At 41.1% G+C, this 19,601-nt stretch overlaps 3 protein-coding genes across 3 annotated transcripts; 1 reads left to right on the forward strand and 2 right to left on the reverse strand.

Annotated features, from left to right (window-relative positions):
• Positions 1 to 3,110: 3,110 nt before the first annotated feature.
• Positions 3,111 to 10,569, reverse strand: LOC103721992 (protein TRIGALACTOSYLDIACYLGLYCEROL 2, chloroplastic-like). The gene is made up of 5 exons (XM_089928206.1): positions 9,494 to 10,569; positions 7,782 to 8,111; positions 6,413 to 6,528; positions 3,620 to 3,710; positions 3,111 to 3,536 (listed from the first exon to the last, which is right to left on the reverse strand). Exons 2-5 carry the CDS (start codon positions 8,043 to 8,045, stop codon positions 3,444 to 3,446), a joined length of 564 nt encoding a protein of 187 aa, XP_089784332.1. The 5' UTR covers positions 8,046 to 8,111; positions 9,494 to 10,569; the 3' UTR covers positions 3,111 to 3,443.
• Positions 10,570 to 12,493: 1,924 nt separating this feature from the next.
• LOC103700543 (glucan endo-1,3-beta-glucosidase) lies at positions 12,494 to 15,338 on the forward strand. The gene is made up of 3 exons (XM_039133170.3): positions 12,494 to 13,727; positions 14,725 to 15,013; positions 15,114 to 15,338. The coding sequence occupies exons 1-3, from the start codon at positions 12,591 to 12,593 to the stop codon at positions 15,140 to 15,142; spliced, it is 1,455 nt and encodes a 484-aa protein (XP_038989098.3). The 5' UTR covers positions 12,494 to 12,590; the 3' UTR covers positions 15,143 to 15,338.
• A 1,879-nt stretch (positions 15,339 to 17,217) lies between these two features.
• LOC120112923 (zinc finger BED domain-containing protein RICESLEEPER 2-like) lies at positions 17,218 to 19,483 on the reverse strand. Its single transcript, XM_039133108.3, has 2 exons — positions 17,496 to 19,483; positions 17,218 to 17,407 (listed from the first exon to the last, which is right to left on the reverse strand). The coding sequence occupies exons 1-2, from the start codon at positions 19,432 to 19,434 to the stop codon at positions 17,322 to 17,324; spliced, it is 2,025 nt and encodes a 674-aa protein (XP_038989036.3). The 5' UTR covers positions 19,435 to 19,483; the 3' UTR covers positions 17,218 to 17,321.
• Between the last annotated feature and the right edge of the window lie 118 nt (positions 19,484 to 19,601).

A 19,601-nucleotide genomic window follows, 5' to 3' on the forward strand; every position in this document is an offset into this window, starting at 1 on the left:
ACCTATTTCTTATAACCGAATATGATGACTTTAAGCAACAATTCCATGTCAAACTTTCTCACATTTCATCATTTTGGAGATAAATATTATCCGCTTTTTTGGAAGCAATAGCTCAATGTGCTGGATTTATTGCTTATTCAGTTTAGCATCAACATTAAAAAAATAACCTTTTGCAGAGTTCTTGAACATATTACTCCATAAGTTAATTGGAATTTTTTACCTTTATCCCGGCACTGGCGAGTTAGATTTACCCTACGGGCTCGTTTGGTTCGCGGGAAGTATTTTCCCTCCTAGGAATCTGATTCCTGGGAATCATATTCCTAGGAAGAGAATACCTAGGAAAGTAATTTTGGCATGTTTGGTTAACCATGGGAAAGCGACAAATTTCCAAAGTGCTTATGTTTGGTTGACCATCCACTTTCCTAGGAAAGTTATGTATAATTCCTATTATGCCCTTAATAAAAATTAGGTCTTTAATGCCTCTTTAATGCTGAAGAGCCTTTTTGGGAAAAAATAAAAAAGGAGTGATTCCCACCTCATGGGAAAGTAACTTTCCCATGTTTCTCATGGGAAAGTCTCCCATGAAATATGGGAATCATATTCCCATGGGAATACAACTTTCCCATCTCTCTCCTTTGAAAACTCCAACCAAACAAGAGGCATTTCATTACTTTTCCGTTGACCACACTTTCCCCCCTCCTTTTCCTGCGAACCAAACGAGCCCTACATGAAAAGGTTTCTCGAGTTACCAAGAGTTAACCGGATTTTAGATTTTAAGGTGGGTTTCTAACTTTTTGGGGATGTGATGGGGGCCCCGAACAAATGGATAAGTCTCCCGAGCGCGATTTCCTCAAAAATAGAGTGCGGTGTTCGCGTGTCAAGTCCGTGCGTCAAAAGCAAAGTACCGGTCAGGAAAGCATGACATGCGGACCAACTCACGTGTTAACTGAGGTTAAAGTCGGCACCTCACGCCAACACGGGCCAAGTTCAACCAGACAGAGTTGCACGCGGCATGAGAGAGCCTCGTATATGCTAGAGTATATTTAAGGGCTCAACGAATATTTTTGAAGAGTGATTTTGCTACAGTGATTAAGTGGATCCGGTGCGGACGTGCCATGCCAGATCTATACTTACTAGTCGGGAATGTATGCCATCTTTTGGTCAATCTCGACTCTTTCTGGGTCGCACATGTATTTCGGAAGGCGAACAGTGCGGCGGACTGGGACGCCTCCTCCGCAGCTCATCACTCCTGGGCTTTCTTATAGGATGACAATGGCCCCATTCCGCAGGGCCTCGATCGTGTTTTGTATTCTGATTGCTCGTAGCGTACTCACTTCCATGTGCGGTGAAACTCCAGTTTACCAAAAAAAAAAAAAAAATCACAGTTTCTATCAATTGTTTTTAACTAGTTTACTTGTATATTATCATAAACTTTATTTGTTGTTACAGAATGATATACAACATCACGAGCTTATTTGTTTGGGCAGGAAATTGGAGGAGTAGTTCATTGGACTGGGCTTATTTAAAATCTTAAAATGTTTTTTTTTTTTTGGTGGGGGAGGTGGGGTGGGGTTAAACACAACTTAAGAATGCTTTGCCAAGACACAGCTCTTTGACATCCCTCTGTTATATTATTCATCAATCTAATGAATCTAGCATCTTTGTCATTAGTAAAGCATTTATGTCGTTTGTATTCCTCAATACCATTATATGCAACGGCCACTTTCATATTTAGAGTAGCCTTGTAATATGTTGCTAAGAGAGGAGCTGCGTCGATACGGTTTCGAACGGGGCTACGACAGGTCTTTCCCTATTTTTTGTGTGTCTTCCCTAGAAAATCTATTCTTTTGATTCTTTTGAACGGGTTTAGCTGATTTTGATTCCGTAGAAAAATTGCAACCAGGAATGGTCAACTTTTGATGATCTCAATGTGCATATCGTCTCATTGCACTAAGTAATTCTTTTTCCCTTTCTTTGATACCATTGTTGTTTATTTCTCTAATACTGAAAATTTGGTGAGTATGCTGTGTTTTAGGGTTCCTTTTGTTGAATGTGGGTGGTTAATATGGTCAAATCGAAAACCCATTTCAGTGCCTATGGTTAATTGTGCTCTCTTTTTAGCAGATATCCTTCTTCTGAGATAGGAAAAGAGGTAGGCAGGTAGCTAGCTGTTTCACTGCAGGTTAGCACAAAAGATGACAGTACTGGAACCATGAAGAAATGGGCATATTCCCATTAGCTGTTCCTTATTATTATCCAGATAATTCACATTTTGTGATCATTCAGCGACAGCCAATCCACCAATGTAAGCTACTATTAATTTGTGTTGTTAACAGTCATTCAACAAATTTGATAATTCAAGTTATATGAATCTGTACCTAGAAAAATGCCTGATTGCTTTGCAAAGTCCCCTGGATCTATTGCTATATGACCATGGCATCTCTTGCAAAGTACCTGAACAGATTTGCTGATACCACGTGAAAGGCGAATTCGAGTACTTCTCTCCTGTTGGCATTTCAATAACCTACACAACAAGAGGAATTCGACGGTAAATCGGCAGGTCATACCATCAGCTTTCTTTTTCGCAAAGCCTGAGACACTTGCAGCCTAACATCTTGTAACAGGAGTGCAAATACATTGCGACAACGAAAGGAACACTACATATCATTTAGCAATCCCCGGCAGACTTCAAGTCGACAATAATCTGGAGTTACTTATTTGGAGTGCTCAATTTGGCCCTAGCTTCAATATACTCTTGAGTTATAGGTGCTACAGGGTTATGGTCAGGTCAGACAAATTATTTTCTTTTTAGGCATTTCGCTACCACATCCTGCCCATGTTCTAACGCAGGATGAAAATTTTTTGCACAGTAACGACTACATCAACACTGAAAACAAGGAATGGCTGCAAAGATCTTAGAAGACAGATGAGACAAAATCCTTGTTAATAAGAACAGAGGATTCAGTAAGATGATTTGGAAGTCAGCAAGCAATGTGATTTACCAATGCTTTCATAAAGAATTATATGTGGTATTGCAATATAATTCAATTCATACCAAGTTGCACTTTGGAAGGTGCAGCACAGAAATATCTATGCTTTGGAGGTCTCACTGAATCATCAAGCTCGGTAACTTCGTACATACCAACTCACAATACAGAATGGTCAAATATGAAAAGAAGGGCAAATTATACATGACTAATCAAAGTCACTCCCACAAAGATTGACAATTCCAATAATGAAATAAAAAACTAATCAAAATTTCTTTTTTTATTCTTTAGAGAAACAGATTATGTGTCTTAGTTCTCTCTTTCATACTACAGATCCGAGACCTGTACATGTGCCTGGTGCTTCTTCCTGCTTCCCCTCCCGTATGTAACTTTCTGCTGTTAAAAGCTTAAAGCAGTAGTCCAGCTGGAACCAAACACAGTTGGCTTCAGCAAACTTCACAACAGTCTGCTAAGAGACTTTATTAACAACTTCAGATTCAGCCTTGCAGCTTCATCACCCGTGAAGCCTGAGATGTCAGAGCTTATACTCTGCAAATTTATTAGAGATTTTTAATATAAATAAAAACTTTTAGCACAGAAGTAGGAAATCAGAAAGAGGACAAGGGCCCCACCTCAATATTTTTCAGTGTGAATATAAAAGCAAAAATAGACTGCCTGATTAGTTCACCATTCTCAGGAGTTGAAAGAGCAGACTGCATCTTTCTGCAAGATCATTAAGGTTAGTAGCTAGTGACATGCGCAACCACCATGTTCGACCAAGTGCAGCACATCTCCACCTTTCACGAATAAGAGTTTTTATCCACTCATATTTGAATTTCTCTAATCCTTGATTTCCATCTAAATTCACCTTGATGGGAACAAAAAGGAAAAAAATATGCAGCATAATCCTTGAAATAAAGTCATATTGAATACTTATCTTAAAAAAGATAAAAGACATAAAAATAATATAGTGAAGACTGAATAAAAAAACAAACAGAAGGCACATTCAAAAAAAAAAAAATATCCAAGCATGTAGTCGAGCACTCAAAACTAAAGTAGGTGTACATGTATTTGAAAAAAGTTACCACTCTAGCCTTCAAAGTAATTATCTGAATGATTTGAATTTTAACATGTTTGAAAGATATGTAAAATAGAAATAGAGACCATCTAGGCACTTATTGGGTAGGTGTGCTACAATTGATGCAATTTGAATCCAGATTATCTAGATTTTTAATAGATAAGCTCACAAGTTTGCAGAGTCCAAGAAGAAAACTAAGCATCACAAAATTACAGGAAACAATCTTTTACAATTACTTCTGCTCTGCATGGTTGAATTATATTATTTGAATCTTTTCTCTGAATCTGTTATTCCCCACATGTTTATCATGAATGAATTCCCAGAGAGTGCAGACATAATCAACTTCGTTCTGAGGAAATTGTATATTGACTCCATTTTTTCTCAAAAGGATCACTAGTAATTCCCAGAAAACTCTATTACTAGTATAGAATAAGACCAAACTTCAACCTGATTGGAAATAGGAAGGGCTATGATATGCTCTGAAATTTACCAAATTTACTTACTGAAAATATCCACAATCTCCTCAAGAACTGAAATCTATGACATGGAAGACATGATGGACTATGGAAGAAATACCTAATCCAACAAGTTATAAAAAGACAAAGCAAATAACCAGCAAGACCTATTACCTAATCCAACAAGTTATAAAAAGACAAAGCAAATAACCAGCAAGACCTATTCTAACTACAATGGTTCAGCTTTATCATAAGTGTGATATATGTTTGTCAACCCTCTGTAAATTGGTGCTTATTTCATGACAATGCACAACAGGTCAAGAGATGGGCCTGCCTAGAATCCAGAAAAATCATTTTGCAAGAGGGGGGGTTACCTTGACATTAGCAAGAGTCTAGAGACTCTAGACAAAAAGAAAATAACAAGTAAAAAAAAGAAAAGAAAAAGAAAGAGTGAGAGAGCAAAAGTTCCATTTTCCATTGGTGTACTACAATAGTGAAGAAGGTTACTCAGAGGGGTGCCTTAGTTCTGCACATTAGCATAAATTGGAGCCTCACTTTTGCTAAGGCTTTGCCAGAGTGATGCCAGTATTTAGATGATTGAAGTCATACCAACCACATTAATCAAGTCTATACATAAGGCAAAAGAAAACTCCACTGAAGGATTAGCTCAACTACCACTCTTATTTCCGTTAGAATGCATGATCAACCACACAACTAAGCATACTTATAGATGGCTTGGGTTACCAGAAGATGAATTAGATATCATTTAATGCATCAGACATTAAAGTTTCTCTCAGAAAGTATGGCCCTAAATCGAGCGGAATAGAGGAAAAGGATTCACGTTGCCAATCCCAAATAGTTTGGCATTGAGACTTGTTAATTAGTAAATATTAAAGTTTGAATCCAAATCCAGAGAAATCCCTCATTGCTATATCTTTCAGTTCAGAAAATTATATTAAAAACTTGATAGAGTTAAACAAGAGTTTTTCTTGATTCCCAAGGGATCGCTCACTAATTTTAGGCTGTTCTGTAATTTTCAAGATGGTTTATGCCAGCTAACTATAAGAAACTACAGCAGACCAGGCCTTCAGTTACATGTAAGTGTTAGCTGGACTAGGTCACAGGCACAAAAAGAAAAAAGGAGGTGTGCAGCTACAGAAATTCTAAGGAACTATTCTAGCAACAGCTTGTTTTGGTAACTGTACTTGGACATCCATAAAGAGGATCTACTTGGATAACTGTCAGAGAAGTTGCTAAATCCCTTCTTTTAAATACTATTTTGAAGTTTTCAATGGATTCAAACCAAGGTCACTCAAAAAAAAAAAAAAAAAAACAAACAAACCAACAAAAAGTTGCTCAGACTAAGGGCCATATGAAGAATCTGTTTCTATCAGAACGCAATGCCAGCTATAATATGCAATAATGAGTAAAAGTACAGATTTATCATAACCAAAACAATGACTAAAATCTATAAACTAAATTAACCTTCAGACAACAATAAATCTTAATTAACCTTAAATCTTGTCATCACTAAACTTAAGCTAATTCCTGTAAAGTGTAATGCTTGACTGAATTTATAAAGGCTAAAAGGAGATAAGTTTTAGAAAAGCCTTGAAGATTATTACATGCCCTAAAGGGTCATGAACAAATTTATGCATTATTTTTTCAAGAAAAATGGGAAAAATAACCATGCCAAACCCCTTAAAACTACCAAAACAACTCTAAGCATGTATACACATGCAACCTGATACAAATCCTATTACATCACCACTCAAGCAATTTATGAAGAATTCAAGCATCAATAGACTTGTAAAAACATATGATAGAAGCAAGATGCTATAAAAATCAAAAGACAAAAGCTGGCCTCGAAAATTGAGGTTCACTTATTGTACCTCAAATCCTCTGCTGCATCAGCCAGCGTTTTGGTTAAACTTTCCACATCCTTCAGCAGAGCATTATCACGAACCTCGCTAAGCAAAGGTTGTATATTTTCAGCCAAGGCTTCAATCTGTTACATCACTACAGCAGAAATCTATGTAAGCACGCCTAGTTGCTTATAATTTATGGATCATGCTTATATTCTTAAACACAAAAAGAACAGCTGACGAAAAAAAAATATATGGACCCATTAAAATATTGAGAATTTGCATGAAAAAATGCTCCTTCTCTTGTGAAGTCTGCTTGAGGTTGAGAGGAAGCGATAAAAGCTGTGATAGAGAGAGGAAGCAAGAAAAGCTATGATAGATTTTGCCATAGTAGTAGACATAAGGATGTTGACCAACTTCATGGAAATGTCTCAAACTTACAGTAGCAGTCATCAAGGTTTACTTTCAGGACTTAGTATGATGTTTCATGAACATATTGCCACTTCAATCTGGTACCCTCAACTAATTTACAAAATATAACCGATAGATTCTGCAAGCCAGGTAGAACCATGGAATTATTCCTGCATGACCAGCTAACCCAACTGGACTTAAAAGTCAAGGCAACATCTTCTGGCCATAAACACAAACTAGCAAGAAAGATTCAACATACAGAAAACAAAATACTGGTCCCTCTTTGAGTATTAAGAATAGATTCACAAGAATATTGAATACTTTCAGTAGCCTAAAAGTCCAGAAAAGAAACAAAGGTTTCCTTCACGACCTACTCATCCACAAATGAAATCAACTCCTCATTTGGCCATAAGAATGATTTACAAAGACTGATCATTTGAGATATGAAGATCAGAATTTCAAAATCAATTCAATAAGTTAAGACCTTGGAGACTAAGGGAAAAGGGAAGAAAAATTGACTGGAAAAATCAGATGAGCTGATGATGTTCTTTAATCTGGCTCGTATTTCTTAAATAGTATCTAGGTGTTTCATGCCTTCAATTGCATGGGTATGAGAAGCATCTTTTAATCGAAACTACAAGTTAGTCCTCGGTCATGATTACGCATCCATCATGAATACATAGTCCATTTACTCTGTCATGATCAATACACCACCAGAGTCACAGCAGAATGATCATAAAAAGGACTACTTCTTTGCTGATATTATATTGCATACAAGCTAACGAGACAAGTGACTAATTTCAGACTGAGATATTCCTCTGGATACCCCTGTTATAGATCAGTATCCAATTTATTTTAATACCGGGTCTGTGAGGCGTGCGAAAACAGATAGATCACAACAGATTTTTTATCATCTGAATAATAGAAGATGCTGTAGAGTTTTAAATATTACGTACAAATGAATAGACTATATAAATGTCCACACCTTTGCAAGGAGGGGCTGTGCTTCTTCCACAACAGATGCAACTTTTTCAGCCAATCTGTAGCTTTGAGAAACACCAATTTCTTCCATTTCTCGTCCAAGACGGGTAAATATTCCAACCAATTCATCCAAGCTTACCCCCTGTTGTCCTCTTATTTTCTCTCTATCACAAACAATAAGATCTTCTTTGGCACAATCTGGATCAAGAGGACCAGCAGATGGTGTGGGAAGTGGATCTCGTGGTGTAATATCAATCAGAGTCTCCATAAGAAGGCCAGACTGATTCACCTCAACCAAAGAATTACGAGGTACAATAATTTTGTCATCCTCAAACTGCCAAACAAAAGGTTAAGGGACTAATTATATATCAATTTTGAATATTTGATCCATTATACAATGAAACTACTGCAGGCACTTAAAAATCTTTAATTATGTTAGTGCAAATCTTGTATGTGGATTTTGAGCTCATTAATCATCATAAGAAAACATGCAATTGCTATTAAACCCTTCCCCATACAATGTTATTTACTGTTTAAAACAAATGACAAGCTTTCAGAGTCTAAATCTTTTCTAAATGCAGTTTGCGAGTTTCACCAAAGAATATAGGGATGTCAAACACTGTATTCAGATTTAATGCTATAAAAACCTGTAGATCTGAAAGACTGCCAATGGAATCAAGAGTTTAAATTATGTTACTCTGCAGTTAAGGAAAATATGATAAAAATGAAGATGAACTTTAAGAGTAAGACATATTTCTGGTTCAGAAGATGGAAATCAAATCTCAGAAATCGGCTGACCTGATGCATGCGGTGCAATTGGTTTTATGGAAAGATTTTCCATTCTCTTTGATTGTAAAAGAGAAGTTTTACGGTATTCTCAGAAAATATTCATTCAGTATGATAAATAACATAACTATGGGATATATATGAGACATCAACAAGTAGTCTCATCACATTAAAATGCACTAAATTTAAGATTAACTCTATAACATTGGTTCCTATTCAAGGACAAGTTCTTAAAATAGCAAACTGCATTCCAATCATCTCCCATTACTCCCATCAAATTTGCCATCCCTCAACTCTTCATCCCTCCTTCCTAGGGTCATTCTAGCCTACTATTTTATAAGAACAGGCCCAAGAAGCCAATAGTATTAATTTTTTTCCTGATCTACTGGCTTAAAAATCAATCTTTCATTTTCAGATCTGTAGATGATGGACAGTTTCTATTAAAAGAAGATCAAACAGGATCCTGTACAGGTCAAAGTACGTGAAACTAAACTACAAACAGAAACCATTTGCAAGCATTAAACTGATGGAAATTAAAATGCCGAGAAGAATATGTTAAAATGTATGTGCATATAAATAAAGACATGTATCTGAAGCGTTAATAATAATAATAAAAAAAGTAAGTTCTCTGAATTATCACAGTACAAGTTTAAACACACCCAAGCCTCAGTGGCAAATGCGATATCATTGTTACTAAGAAATGATACACTAGTAGAAACCAAAAATAATTTCCAAGATGAGTACCGCAGGATAGATGAGAAGAATATTATATGGAATCAAAAATAAGTTGAATGAGGGTAAATAATCCAGTTTATAAAGTTCACTGAAGCCAAATAAGTGATCTGCAAGGAACTAATACGTAACAACAACCAAAGAATATCTAAATATTTGCACGTAAAAGAAATGTTTGATAGAGCAAAGCACACGCACCTCAACAGTTGCATCAATACTTTTCAAAGATGAATTGACACCAACCACACTTCCGACGGTCACCCCTCGTATCCTGACCGGAGTTCCCACGCAAATCCCGCAAGCTTGCGAGAATTCAAACACTGCATGATATTTCCTGAACCTTGACCTCACGTGGAAGCCCCTTAGCCACACAAGTGTGAGGGCAAGAAGAGCTGCCCCGGACACCGTAAACAGCCCGATGCCGCCCTCCCAGATGCTTTTCCGACCAAACGCAAAATCACTAAGTGGTCGCAAAGTTTGCTTCCAGATGGTCCCAGGAACTTCAAGCACAAGTGCCAGCGGGTTCCTTCCTCTTGGAGAAGATGATGGATTCCGACCCGCGCCCCCAGAACTTGCCTTTACTTGATAAAGTTTCTTTGAAGATGGGGGACAAAATTTTGAGAATTATGAAAAGGTGAAATCAAAGACTTACAAGAGGAGGCCTGAAGCCATGGACCGCCGACCATCTTTCCAGCACTAAATCTTTGCTCTGCCAATCGGAATTAGATCGAACAATGCGTGGATATTTCAGCTGTGAATTCAAATTAGCTTGAATCCAAGGGGAAAACTAGAAAGCAAACATGTGATTGAGATTTCGATTAAAATTAAACCTAATCAGTCAGCCGGAGATCGTACGACCAAACCCTAAAATGGGTCACGACATTCAAGAAAACATGAGAAGAGCTGAACGTAGAGAAGGTGCGATGCAAGAGAAACCGTACAGAACTAACAACAATGGTGCAAGTAGTCACTCGTAGTGAATAAAAGTATAAGACCCCTAGAGAACGAAAACCCTAGAGATTCAAACATCAATCAAAAATAGAATTCTTGAAGAGGGAGAAGGACATGGAAGCAACCTGGAGATGGGTTTTTTTGATCCGAACTTAGATTGAAAAGAGAGGAGAGGAATGGAGATAGAAAAAGAAAACTCGTTAGATTATTATATTGTCCTCCCTCGCTTCTCTCTCTTGGGTCCAACGACGGCGACGACGGTTGGTGGTCTCTCGCCGTCGCCGCAGTGCACCAATGACAAGGGAGAAGCAACGCCCACGAACAACAATCTCAAGCGGTTTATTAATTTCAGACTTGCGGACCATTCGGAACCGTTCGTACCTACAAGATGAGCGCTTTTAAACGGCTACGTTGGGTCATCAGATGTTTCGCTGTTCGATTCGTGCACCACTTATTTAGGTTAGATTTGTTAAATTATTCTCATCTCCAAGATAACATTTGATCGCAGTAATTTATCATAATTTCCCCTAGTTTGCGAGTCGACAGATTGATGGCCATATTTTATTATTAATAAACATTTTTTTAAAAAAAATAGTGCGTGAAATTTCAGGCTATCTAAACAGTATCCTGCCATTGCCATGAAACCCAAAGGTCTTTTTTTTAAAAAAAAATTACAGTTATTCAGCCACATCATTCTGTCAATTGTGGCACATACAGGATCCTATGTTTCTTAATGTAGCAAATCAGTATTTAAAGGAACTAAAGAACAGAACGGTTATCAGAGAACAACTAATATTTCGTTAGGAAACGTTATTTTGATATGATTCCACTTGGGGTGAGACTTTAGATGGGACATCTGAAGACAGCAGCATAACGATCGTGCAGAGAGAGGAGGCTACCTCCAATAAGGGTCAAGAGAACCATGGGAAATCAATCAGCAGTTGTGAGTTTCGTAAGTTTAGGACAGTGATTCACAGAAAGGCGGCTCCAGCGGCCGCCTCCTATCCAAAGGCAGCCTCGCCGCCCTCCGCGATCCGGGCGAGGCTACCTTCTTCCTCGCCGAATACGGAGCCCACCTCGTCGTTCTCCGGCGAGAACTTCCAGGTGCCATCGCCATTGCCGCGGCCCTCGACCCCGCTGTTGGTCGAGAAGGCTCTTGGGGACCGGGGGAAGAAGCTGGGATTGGGGTCGCGGAGAGGGAGATGAGGAGGAAGAGGGGAGAGGAGCGGGGGAGGAAACTAGGGTTAGCGTTAGGAGGCGGAGGCGGAGGCGGAGGCGGAGGTGGAGGTGTCGGGAAATGGGGCCGGAGGGCATCTTGGGAGGGAGGGAGACGGTCATGGAGACTGCTCCGTCAGGGCTTTCGGGGTTTTACGTTTTCCCCGTTTATTGGATGCCAATGGGCTGGACTGAGGACGATCCAACTCTAAAGCATCGCTTCTTTCTTTGGTTTGGGGCCCAAAGTATGGCTTCTTCATTGAATTTGGGCCTGTCGACTCGATCCAACAACAATGTTGTAGACGATCCTCTGCCGACTCTCACCTCCAAATCTGCACGGCGTTGGAGCACCGAAGAAGAACATAGCAGATGGTCTTCTCGATGTTTGGGCACAACTCTCAACACAGAGTAGTCCGAACGCCTCGCCTGGCTAACAAACTTTTGGTCGATAGACATCTCCATCAATCTACCACATGGGCTCCCTATTGATCAGTGCCTGAAGATCTCTGACCCACACTAATGACAAAAGAGAAGCAACACCCACGAACAACAATCTCAAGGGGTTTATTAATCTTAAGGGAGACTTGCAGTCCGTTCGGAACCGTTCATACCTACCAGATCAGCGCTTTTAAACGGCTACGTTGGGTCATCAGATGTTCGCTGTTTGATTCGTGCACCAAGGTGGTACTTCCGTTATTTAGGTTAGATTTGTTAAATTATTCTCATCTCTGAGACAACATTTGATAACAGTAATATATCATAATTTGGGTTGGACTGAGGACAATCCAACTCAAAAGTATCATAATTTGGGGCCGAAAGTATCGTTCTTTGTTTAATTTGGGCCTGTCGACTTGATCCAACAACAATGCTGTCGACAGATTGTTTAAGTCAACAACTAGTAGCCAAGCAGATCTAAGAATATCACAGTCTATTTTCACCACACAGATACAAGATAATGATATATCATTTTTCTGGTTATAGCTGTAAGGACGGCAGGAATAAATAAATGCCTTTCCTCCTCCTCCTCCTCCTCCTCAAGGTGCATCAGATGTCAGAGCAATCACGGTACGATTGCGTCATCACCAAAATAAAGTGCAACCAGTAAAGGAGCGAAGTCAAGAATAAATGAATGCCTTTCCTCCTCCTCCTCCTATTTCCAGTCCCTTCCCACGCAAAACCTAAGAATTTCGAAATAATTCAAACTCACTCTTCTCTTCCCATCTGCTTCCCCCAGAACATGGCGAAATCCGCCCTCCTTTTCGCCCTCGTTCTTCGCCTCCTCACCTCCGCCCTCTCCATTTCGATCGGCGTCAACTACGGCGCCGTCGCCGACAACCTCCCCCCGCCGCCCCAGGTGGCCGCCTTCCTCAAGGCCAACACCTTCATCGACCGTGTCAAGCTCTTCGACTCCAACCCGGACTTCATCCGCGCCTTCGCCGGCACCGGCATCTCCCTCATGATCACCGTCCCCAACGGGGACGTCCCCTCCCTCGCGAAGGTCCCCGCCGCCCGCGCTTGGATCGCCAACAACGTGGCCCCCTTCCACCCGGCCACCAACATCTCCCTCCTCGCCGTCGGCAACGAGGTCATGGCCACCGCCGACCGCAACCTCATCGCCCGCCTCGTCCCCGCCATGCGTTCCCTCTCCACCGCCCTGGCGGAGGCCGGCTTCCCCGAGATCCGCGTCTCCACCCCGCACTCTCTCGGCATCCTCTCCGCCTCCGAGCCCCCGTCCTCCGGCCGCTTCCGCCGGGGCTACGACCGCATCATCTTCGCCCCCATGCTCGATTTCCACCGCCGGGCCAAGACCCCCTTCGTCGTGAACCCCTACCCCTACTTCGGATTCACGGAGAAAACCCTCGACTACGCGCTGTTCAAGCCCAACGCGGGGGTATTCGACCCGGTCACCGGCGCGAACTACACCAACATGTTCGACGCCCAGCTGGACGCGGTGCACTCGGCGATGAAGCGGCTGGGGTACGGGGACGTGGAGGTCGCGGTGGGGGAGACGGGCTGGCCGTCGGTGGGGGACCCAGACCAGCCGGCGGTTAGCTTGGAGAACGCCGTTTCGTACAACGGGAACTTGATCCGGAAGGTGAACTCCGGGAAGGGGACGCCGCTGATGCCGAATCGGACTTTCGAGACGTACATATTCGCGCTCTTCAACGAGGACCTGAAGCCGGGGCCCACCGCGGAGCGCAACTTCGGCTTGTTCAAACCGGACCTGACCCAGGTCTACGACGTCGGGCTCATGCGAGGAGGCCAGGTTAGCCCCACTGTTTTTTTTCTTCTAAATTGATCGATCAGGGTTCTTGAAGGGAATTAATTACCAGGGATATATACTGGTGGGAGGTATACGGCCCAAACGAGCCTGGTTCGTCGGCCAGAGCCTCCTCGGTTCTGAGGAACAGTGGGCCGTCCTGTCTCGTTTCCGGGGATTTTTTCCTCTTCCAAAAAGCGAGAAATTTCTCTTCTTTTTAGGGAATTGTTCGGTCTGGTTCAGAAAAATTCGAACCAGCTTTACATTGTGTAGACCAGCGGTCGCAGCCACGTTGGTAAAATGGTGAAAGCTTTGATGAGCGCCGAAGTTACGAGGACAGTCCGGTTCGGGAACGGATTGAACCCATAAGATTACTGGGCTCGATCCGGTTGGAAAGCTGGTTTGTAGCCAGAGTTGAGTCCGAGGGTACGAGTCGGCCCTGCATGTCCTTCCGACAGACGTGCTTTTATTGCTGGACACTTGTACTACGTACACTAGGTTCGTGCACTTTCGTCAGCATATTACGTGTCTCTCTTGTCCGAGTAGCTGTCAGATTCAGATCTTTGGCACCACGCTTTGACCCACATGTGACATGGCCGGGGTCACATGTCTTCCATATTCTCTCTCTTCCATTTTGCGTGCGGGACAGGGGTTGTTGCATCTTTCGCGCGACAGAATGATGGTCCCTTATGCGGTCGTTCGGAGTGCTCCGAGATTTGTGCAGGATGCAATCTAATGGTCGACGTTCGAAGGAAGATTAGCCATTCTTTCGTGCGAGAGATGCAACCCGAAGCTGTGCGTGCTTGTGGTTTTGCGTGAGGGTTTGAAACAAGCGACGCGTGTCTTTCGCCTGCAACAAGAAAGCACTAAAAAAAAAAAAATCCCCGTCGCTCTCTCTATTTTTGTATTTTTATCTATTTATTTATTATTTATTTATTTTTTTTTTTTTTTGGGGGGGGGGGGGGGGGGGGTGGGGGTTTGGTGGGGGTCGGCGACGAAGCAGTTCGCCGGTGGTGGTCCGGCGGCGGCACCGTCGTCATCGGGTCCACACGGGAAGTGGTGCGTGGCGAAGGCGGACGCGAGCGCGGAGGCGCTGCAGGCGAACATCGACTACTCGTGCGGGAGCGGCTTGGTGGACTGCGGACCCATCCAGGCGGGAGGGGCCTGCTACCTCCCGGACACTCTGGCGGCCCACGCCTCCTTCGCCATGAACGCCTACTACCAGGCCGCCGGCCGCCACGACTTCAACTGCGACTTCGCCCACACCGGCGTCCTCACTAGCGATGACCCAAGTATGTTGTCATCCTATCTACCTAACGTTCTTTCACACATTCACGGTAGCACCTTTTTTTTCTTTTTTTGACCATCTGTTACGTTTAAATATCTTGGCAGGTTACGAGAATTGCGCATATAGCTCATAAGGGACAGGCAAATAATTGCCTTCTTGGGCGGGCCTCTGGAGATGTCATCATCAATCATCCCGGCGTTTATTTATTTATGTCTATGGAGTACCGATTACTTGCTAGTCTCTGTTTCTCCTTCTAAAACGACTATGTTCAGTTCAATTTTGCCTGGCCTGGCAACTTTTAAAAGGCTCCGTGTGGGCGTGCAGTGAAACTTGGGCGAGTTGCGACGAGTTCAAAAGAGCTGGCCGGCACTGATTGGTAGGGAGAATTGATGATACTCTTGAACCGGAGTGATCCTTCTCTAAATCACAGGTCTGGTCGTTTCGTTAAAGCCTACAGCGCATGCAGCTCTGAGCTCCCTCGAGAGCGGTACAGAGTAGGGTCCGGCAGAGCCCCTGCTTTGGATGCATGCTTCATTCTGCTGCAAATCAATGGGAAAGCACGTTTGACAAAACATAGGTAGGGCTGGAAGTGGGCCGGGCCGGGTCGGGCCAAACCCCTACCCAAGCCCGGCCCGACTTTTTTTCCGGGCTTCGGGCCGGGCCGGGGCCCGAAAAATTTTTAAGAAACAATGCCCGAGCCCGGCCCGAGCCCATTTGGGCCGGCCCGGTTGGGCCCTAACCTGGGCCGGCCCGTTTGGGCCAGCTCGTTTGGGCCAGCCCGATCCCTAGCCCGGCCCAAAAAGGAAAACAAGTCTTTGAACAAGCAAAACAACCTATAATATAAGAAAAAGAAGGCATGCCTACAAGGCTACAATGCTGCATCAAAAAGGATAAATCAGGGCCATAAATGATAATGATAAGAGGAAAGAAGCTTCAGGAGCAACTATATGAAATCTATTTACATAAAATAAATAGCAGAGGAAGAAATCATCACTCAGCAAAAGCCCAACATAATAACTCATGATCCGGCTCACGACAGCAATCTCTTTATGCGGTAAAGTCGCACATTTCAATCTATTGAACTTCTGACACTGAGGCATCCAACCTTTGCTCTTTCTGATTCCCAATATCCTTAGTGTGCTGCAACTCTTTTGACAACCAGAAGACTTGCATCAAGCCACCATTCCCAATATGAGAAAAAAATACCCGCCTTGGAATTTCCAAGCATAACGAGATAAGCTTAATGAGCACAAAAAACAATCCAATGCCCACGAGAAGCTTAAAAGAGTCATCCTGTCCGACAGCCAGTGAAAGCAATGTAAGTTTGTCGACTAAGAATAAAATGCAGTGATAGATTGCAAGTAAGCAACAAGTTAACCTTTATACTTCTCTGAAAATAGTCGTGAAAGAACTCCTTTAAGAAATCTGTCAGTGCAACACCTATGAATAAACCGAGTGGAATCATCAGCTCTCTATATTGATAAACCTTCCGGAAAGGAGTCAGCAGTACAAGAACTCACAGCTATGACAAGAATATATATATCGGCAAAGCATTTCAATAAAAATCACAGGAAAAGCTTAAATCTTAATGAGGAAAGAGACAGAAAAACAGCTCGATTTCATCATATCAACATGCAAGGACTGGTAGAGTGAAAGTGATGGAATGTTGCATGTGCACGCCGGATTGTGTCGGGGCTGGCTTCTGATAGCCCGATGTACTTCACTTTGCCCTCTTCCACCAACTTCTTCAGCTCCCCCCATCTATCAAACACCAAAACAGATGTTGGTTCCATTGACGCAAAGAACACACACAAAAAAAATCAACTCGGACAAGCCATAACTTGAATTTAAAAGGTTAGTGCTTACAGTATCCTCAATTGGCACCGTCTTTCACCAGGTATAACTTCTTCACTCTGGGGATCATCAGGTATACATTGACTTTCACCATGTGCACATAAAGCAGAGAGACAGAAGCACAATAAAGCATAGAAGATGAACCTTATTCAACAAAAATATTGCATATGCTGCTCTTGTAAACATACAAGCAAAAATGTCGACAAGCAAACAACCTATTCAACTTAAATCAAATATAAGATGGACCAAGTAGGCAATCAGACAGATCATTAACAAAATAGCATCTGATGGTTTGAAGATAACTTGCAAAAAAATTCATTCCATGCAACCAAGTACAACGATACAACTGAAACCAAACAAAAGGATTCCATCAAAAACAGGAGGATAAAAAAAATCATCGGCCTGAAGTCGTTGTTCCCTGCACAATAAGTTAATAACTAGATCTGATGAGGGTATCGTCATTCAGTTCTCCGAAATTGCCCACTCCAGGAGTCCAGGGTGTCGTCATCTACATTCAACGTTACAGAACTCGAGCAATTTGCAACTGTTAACACAAATCAATCATAAATGTTTAAATTATAAGTACAATAAGCAAATAAAAAATATTAGATAAATTTAAAAGATTTATATACCTTCATCATATTGTTCACGAAGCCAATCTTGGGTACACACTAAGGCTTCTACGGTAGAAGGGCTCAAAGAGCTTCGATACTGATCCACAACTCTACCACCAGTGCTGAATGCCGACTCAGATGAAACAGTGGAGACTGGAATAGCTAGAACATCTCGAGCCATTCTTGATAGTATAGGATAGACTGCTGCATTGCTCTTCCACCAAGCCAAGATGTCAAACTCTTTATTCTCCAAATCAGGAAGTACATCATCATCCAAATAACTATCCAACTCGGATCTCTTAGGGCGTTTTGAAGAACTTTGACTTCTAAATTGAGCAAAGTCCATACCAAATTTTTTTTTGGAAGAAACTGAACTTATATCACCTTGTCCACCAAAATTAGATGTTCGCTCACTTGAACTCATAGAGGGATGCATTCTTGTTGCATCTACATACTCATTATACAATTGAAAAAGACAAGCACGAATATCATCAATCTTTTTCTTGCACTCCTCCAACTCAAATGCCTTTTGATAACAAAATTCTACAAATATCAACTTTGATCTGGGATCCAAAATAGAAGCAATTACCAACAAATTATTGCACTGAGACCAATATTTGTTAAACTTCTTTAGCATCTCATTTGTTAATTGCTTTACTGTTTCATCAGTATCGATACTTTCATCCATCAACAAAGCCCTAATTCCCCAAACTTCTTTTAGGTATAAATTGGATGTGGGATACTTACAACCAGAAAATACTTTAGTGGCATCAAGAAAGGCTTCTAAAAATTTAAGAATTATAGAAGCCTTTTTCCATTCATCATTGGTGGGGCATACACATGAATGCTCAGTTGCATATCTAATAAGAGCATCTTTATAACCAAGTGCATCATGCAACATTTCATAAGTAGAATTCCATCTTGTAGGAACATCCAAAGTGAGTCCTTTTCTAGCAGGAAGTCTCATATGCTGTAGAATTTCATTAAATGCTTGCATTCGAGATGGGGATGCAGAGACATATCTAACAATTTCTCTTATACATTCAATAGCTTCATGAATGATTTTTATTCCATCCTGAACCATAATATTTAATATATGTGCACAACATCTAATATGACTGTACTCCCCACTAAACAACATTGAAGCACAAAAGTGATCTCGGAGCCTTCTCATTACAGCATCATTTGTGCTGCAATTATCCAAAGTAATAGCACATATTTTATAATCCAATTCCCATTCAACAAGACATTTTTTTACAGCATCTTCAATTGCAAAGCCGGTGTGAGGGTATGGAAGTTTCTTGAAACTAATAATCTTCTTATGCAGAGTAAAGTCAGAATCAATATAATATGCTGTGAAAGAAATGTAACCGATTTTCTGATTTGATGTCCAAATATCAGTAGTGAAACTAACTCGAGAACTTAGGTTCTTGAATACATCATGCAATTTTTTCCTCTCTTCTTGATACAAAGCCATACAATCATGTTTTACAGTCTTACGTCCCATAATTTTGAATAATGGCTGAAGAGATCTCATAAAATCCAGAAAAACAGTGTGCTCAACAATACGAAATGGAAGCTCAGCACATATGATAAATTTTGCAAGAATTTTTCTACTCTCTTCTTGATTGAATTTGAAACACTTTATCGGATCTTTTGAACTTGGTAGTAAGAGCAACTGATTAGTCGGATTCTTTTGATACTTCTTGCAAACATTTTCAAGATGGCGTTTTAGATGACTCGTTCCTCCTTTAGTGCTCCCACTTAAAACTTTTTTACAATATTTGCACTTAGCTATTGACCCTTCAGAATTTTTTTCCTCGATAAAGTGATTCCATACCCAAGATCTTTTTCTAGAAGAATTGTCACAAACATTTTCAGAAGTATCTTCATTTATATCATCCTCATTCCTTAAATCTTCAACAGTCTCATTTTCACCCACTTTAGAATGAGACATTAGTAAAAATAATCTGCCCAAATAAAAAAATAAACATCACAAATTTAACCTATAACAAAAAAAATATCATTTAATCTATAGCAATAGGAATACCAAAACTAATAAAGATATGGAATACCAAAACTATAGCAATAGAAATACCAAAACCAATAGAAATGATTCATGTA

Source organism: Phoenix dactylifera, chromosome 17 (genome assembly GCF_051530095.1).
Source record: "Phoenix dactylifera cultivar Ajwa chromosome 17, Ajwa_hap1_PhDact_Kaust_v1.1, whole genome shotgun sequence".
Classification (NCBI taxonomy): domain Eukaryota; kingdom Viridiplantae; phylum Streptophyta; class Magnoliopsida; order Arecales; family Arecaceae; genus Phoenix; species Phoenix dactylifera.

What these genes read in the sequence shown, in the direction of transcription:
- LOC103721992 (XM_089928206.1), bottom strand. Translation starts at nt 8,045, where the DNA reads ATGGAGACTCTGATTGATATTACACCACGAGATCCACTTCCCACACCA. An exon ending in GATGCAGCAGAGGATTTGAG is followed by an intron (nt 3,711 to 6,412) that starts GTACAATAAGTG and finishes ATGATCTTGCAG; the next exon opens with AAAGATGCAGTCTGCTCTTT. An exon ending in TCACACTGAAAAATATTGAG is followed by an intron (nt 3,537 to 3,619) that starts GTGGGGCCCTTG and finishes ATAAATTTGCAG; the next exon opens with AGTATAAGCTCTGACATCTC.
- LOC120112923 (XM_039133108.3), bottom strand. Translation starts at nt 19,434, where the DNA reads ATGTCTCATTCTAAAGTGGGTGAAAATGAGACTGTTGAAGATTTAAGG. An exon ending in TCGTGAACAATATGATGAAG is followed by an intron (nt 17,408 to 17,495) that starts GTATATAAATCT and finishes TTGTGTTAACAG; the next exon opens with TTGCAAATTGCTCGAGTTCT.
- LOC103700543 (XM_039133170.3), top strand. Translation starts at nt 12,591, where the DNA reads ATGCCTTTCCTCCTCCTCCTCCTATTTCCAGTCCCTTCCCACGCAAAA. An exon ending in GGCTCATGCGAGGAGGCCAG is followed by an intron (nt 13,728 to 14,724) that starts GTTAGCCCCACT and finishes GCGACGAAGCAG; the next exon opens with TTCGCCGGTGGTGGTCCGGC. An exon ending in CCTCACTAGCGATGACCCAA is followed by an intron (nt 15,014 to 15,113) that starts GTATGTTGTCAT and finishes ATATCTTGGCAG; the next exon opens with GTTACGAGAATTGCGCATAT.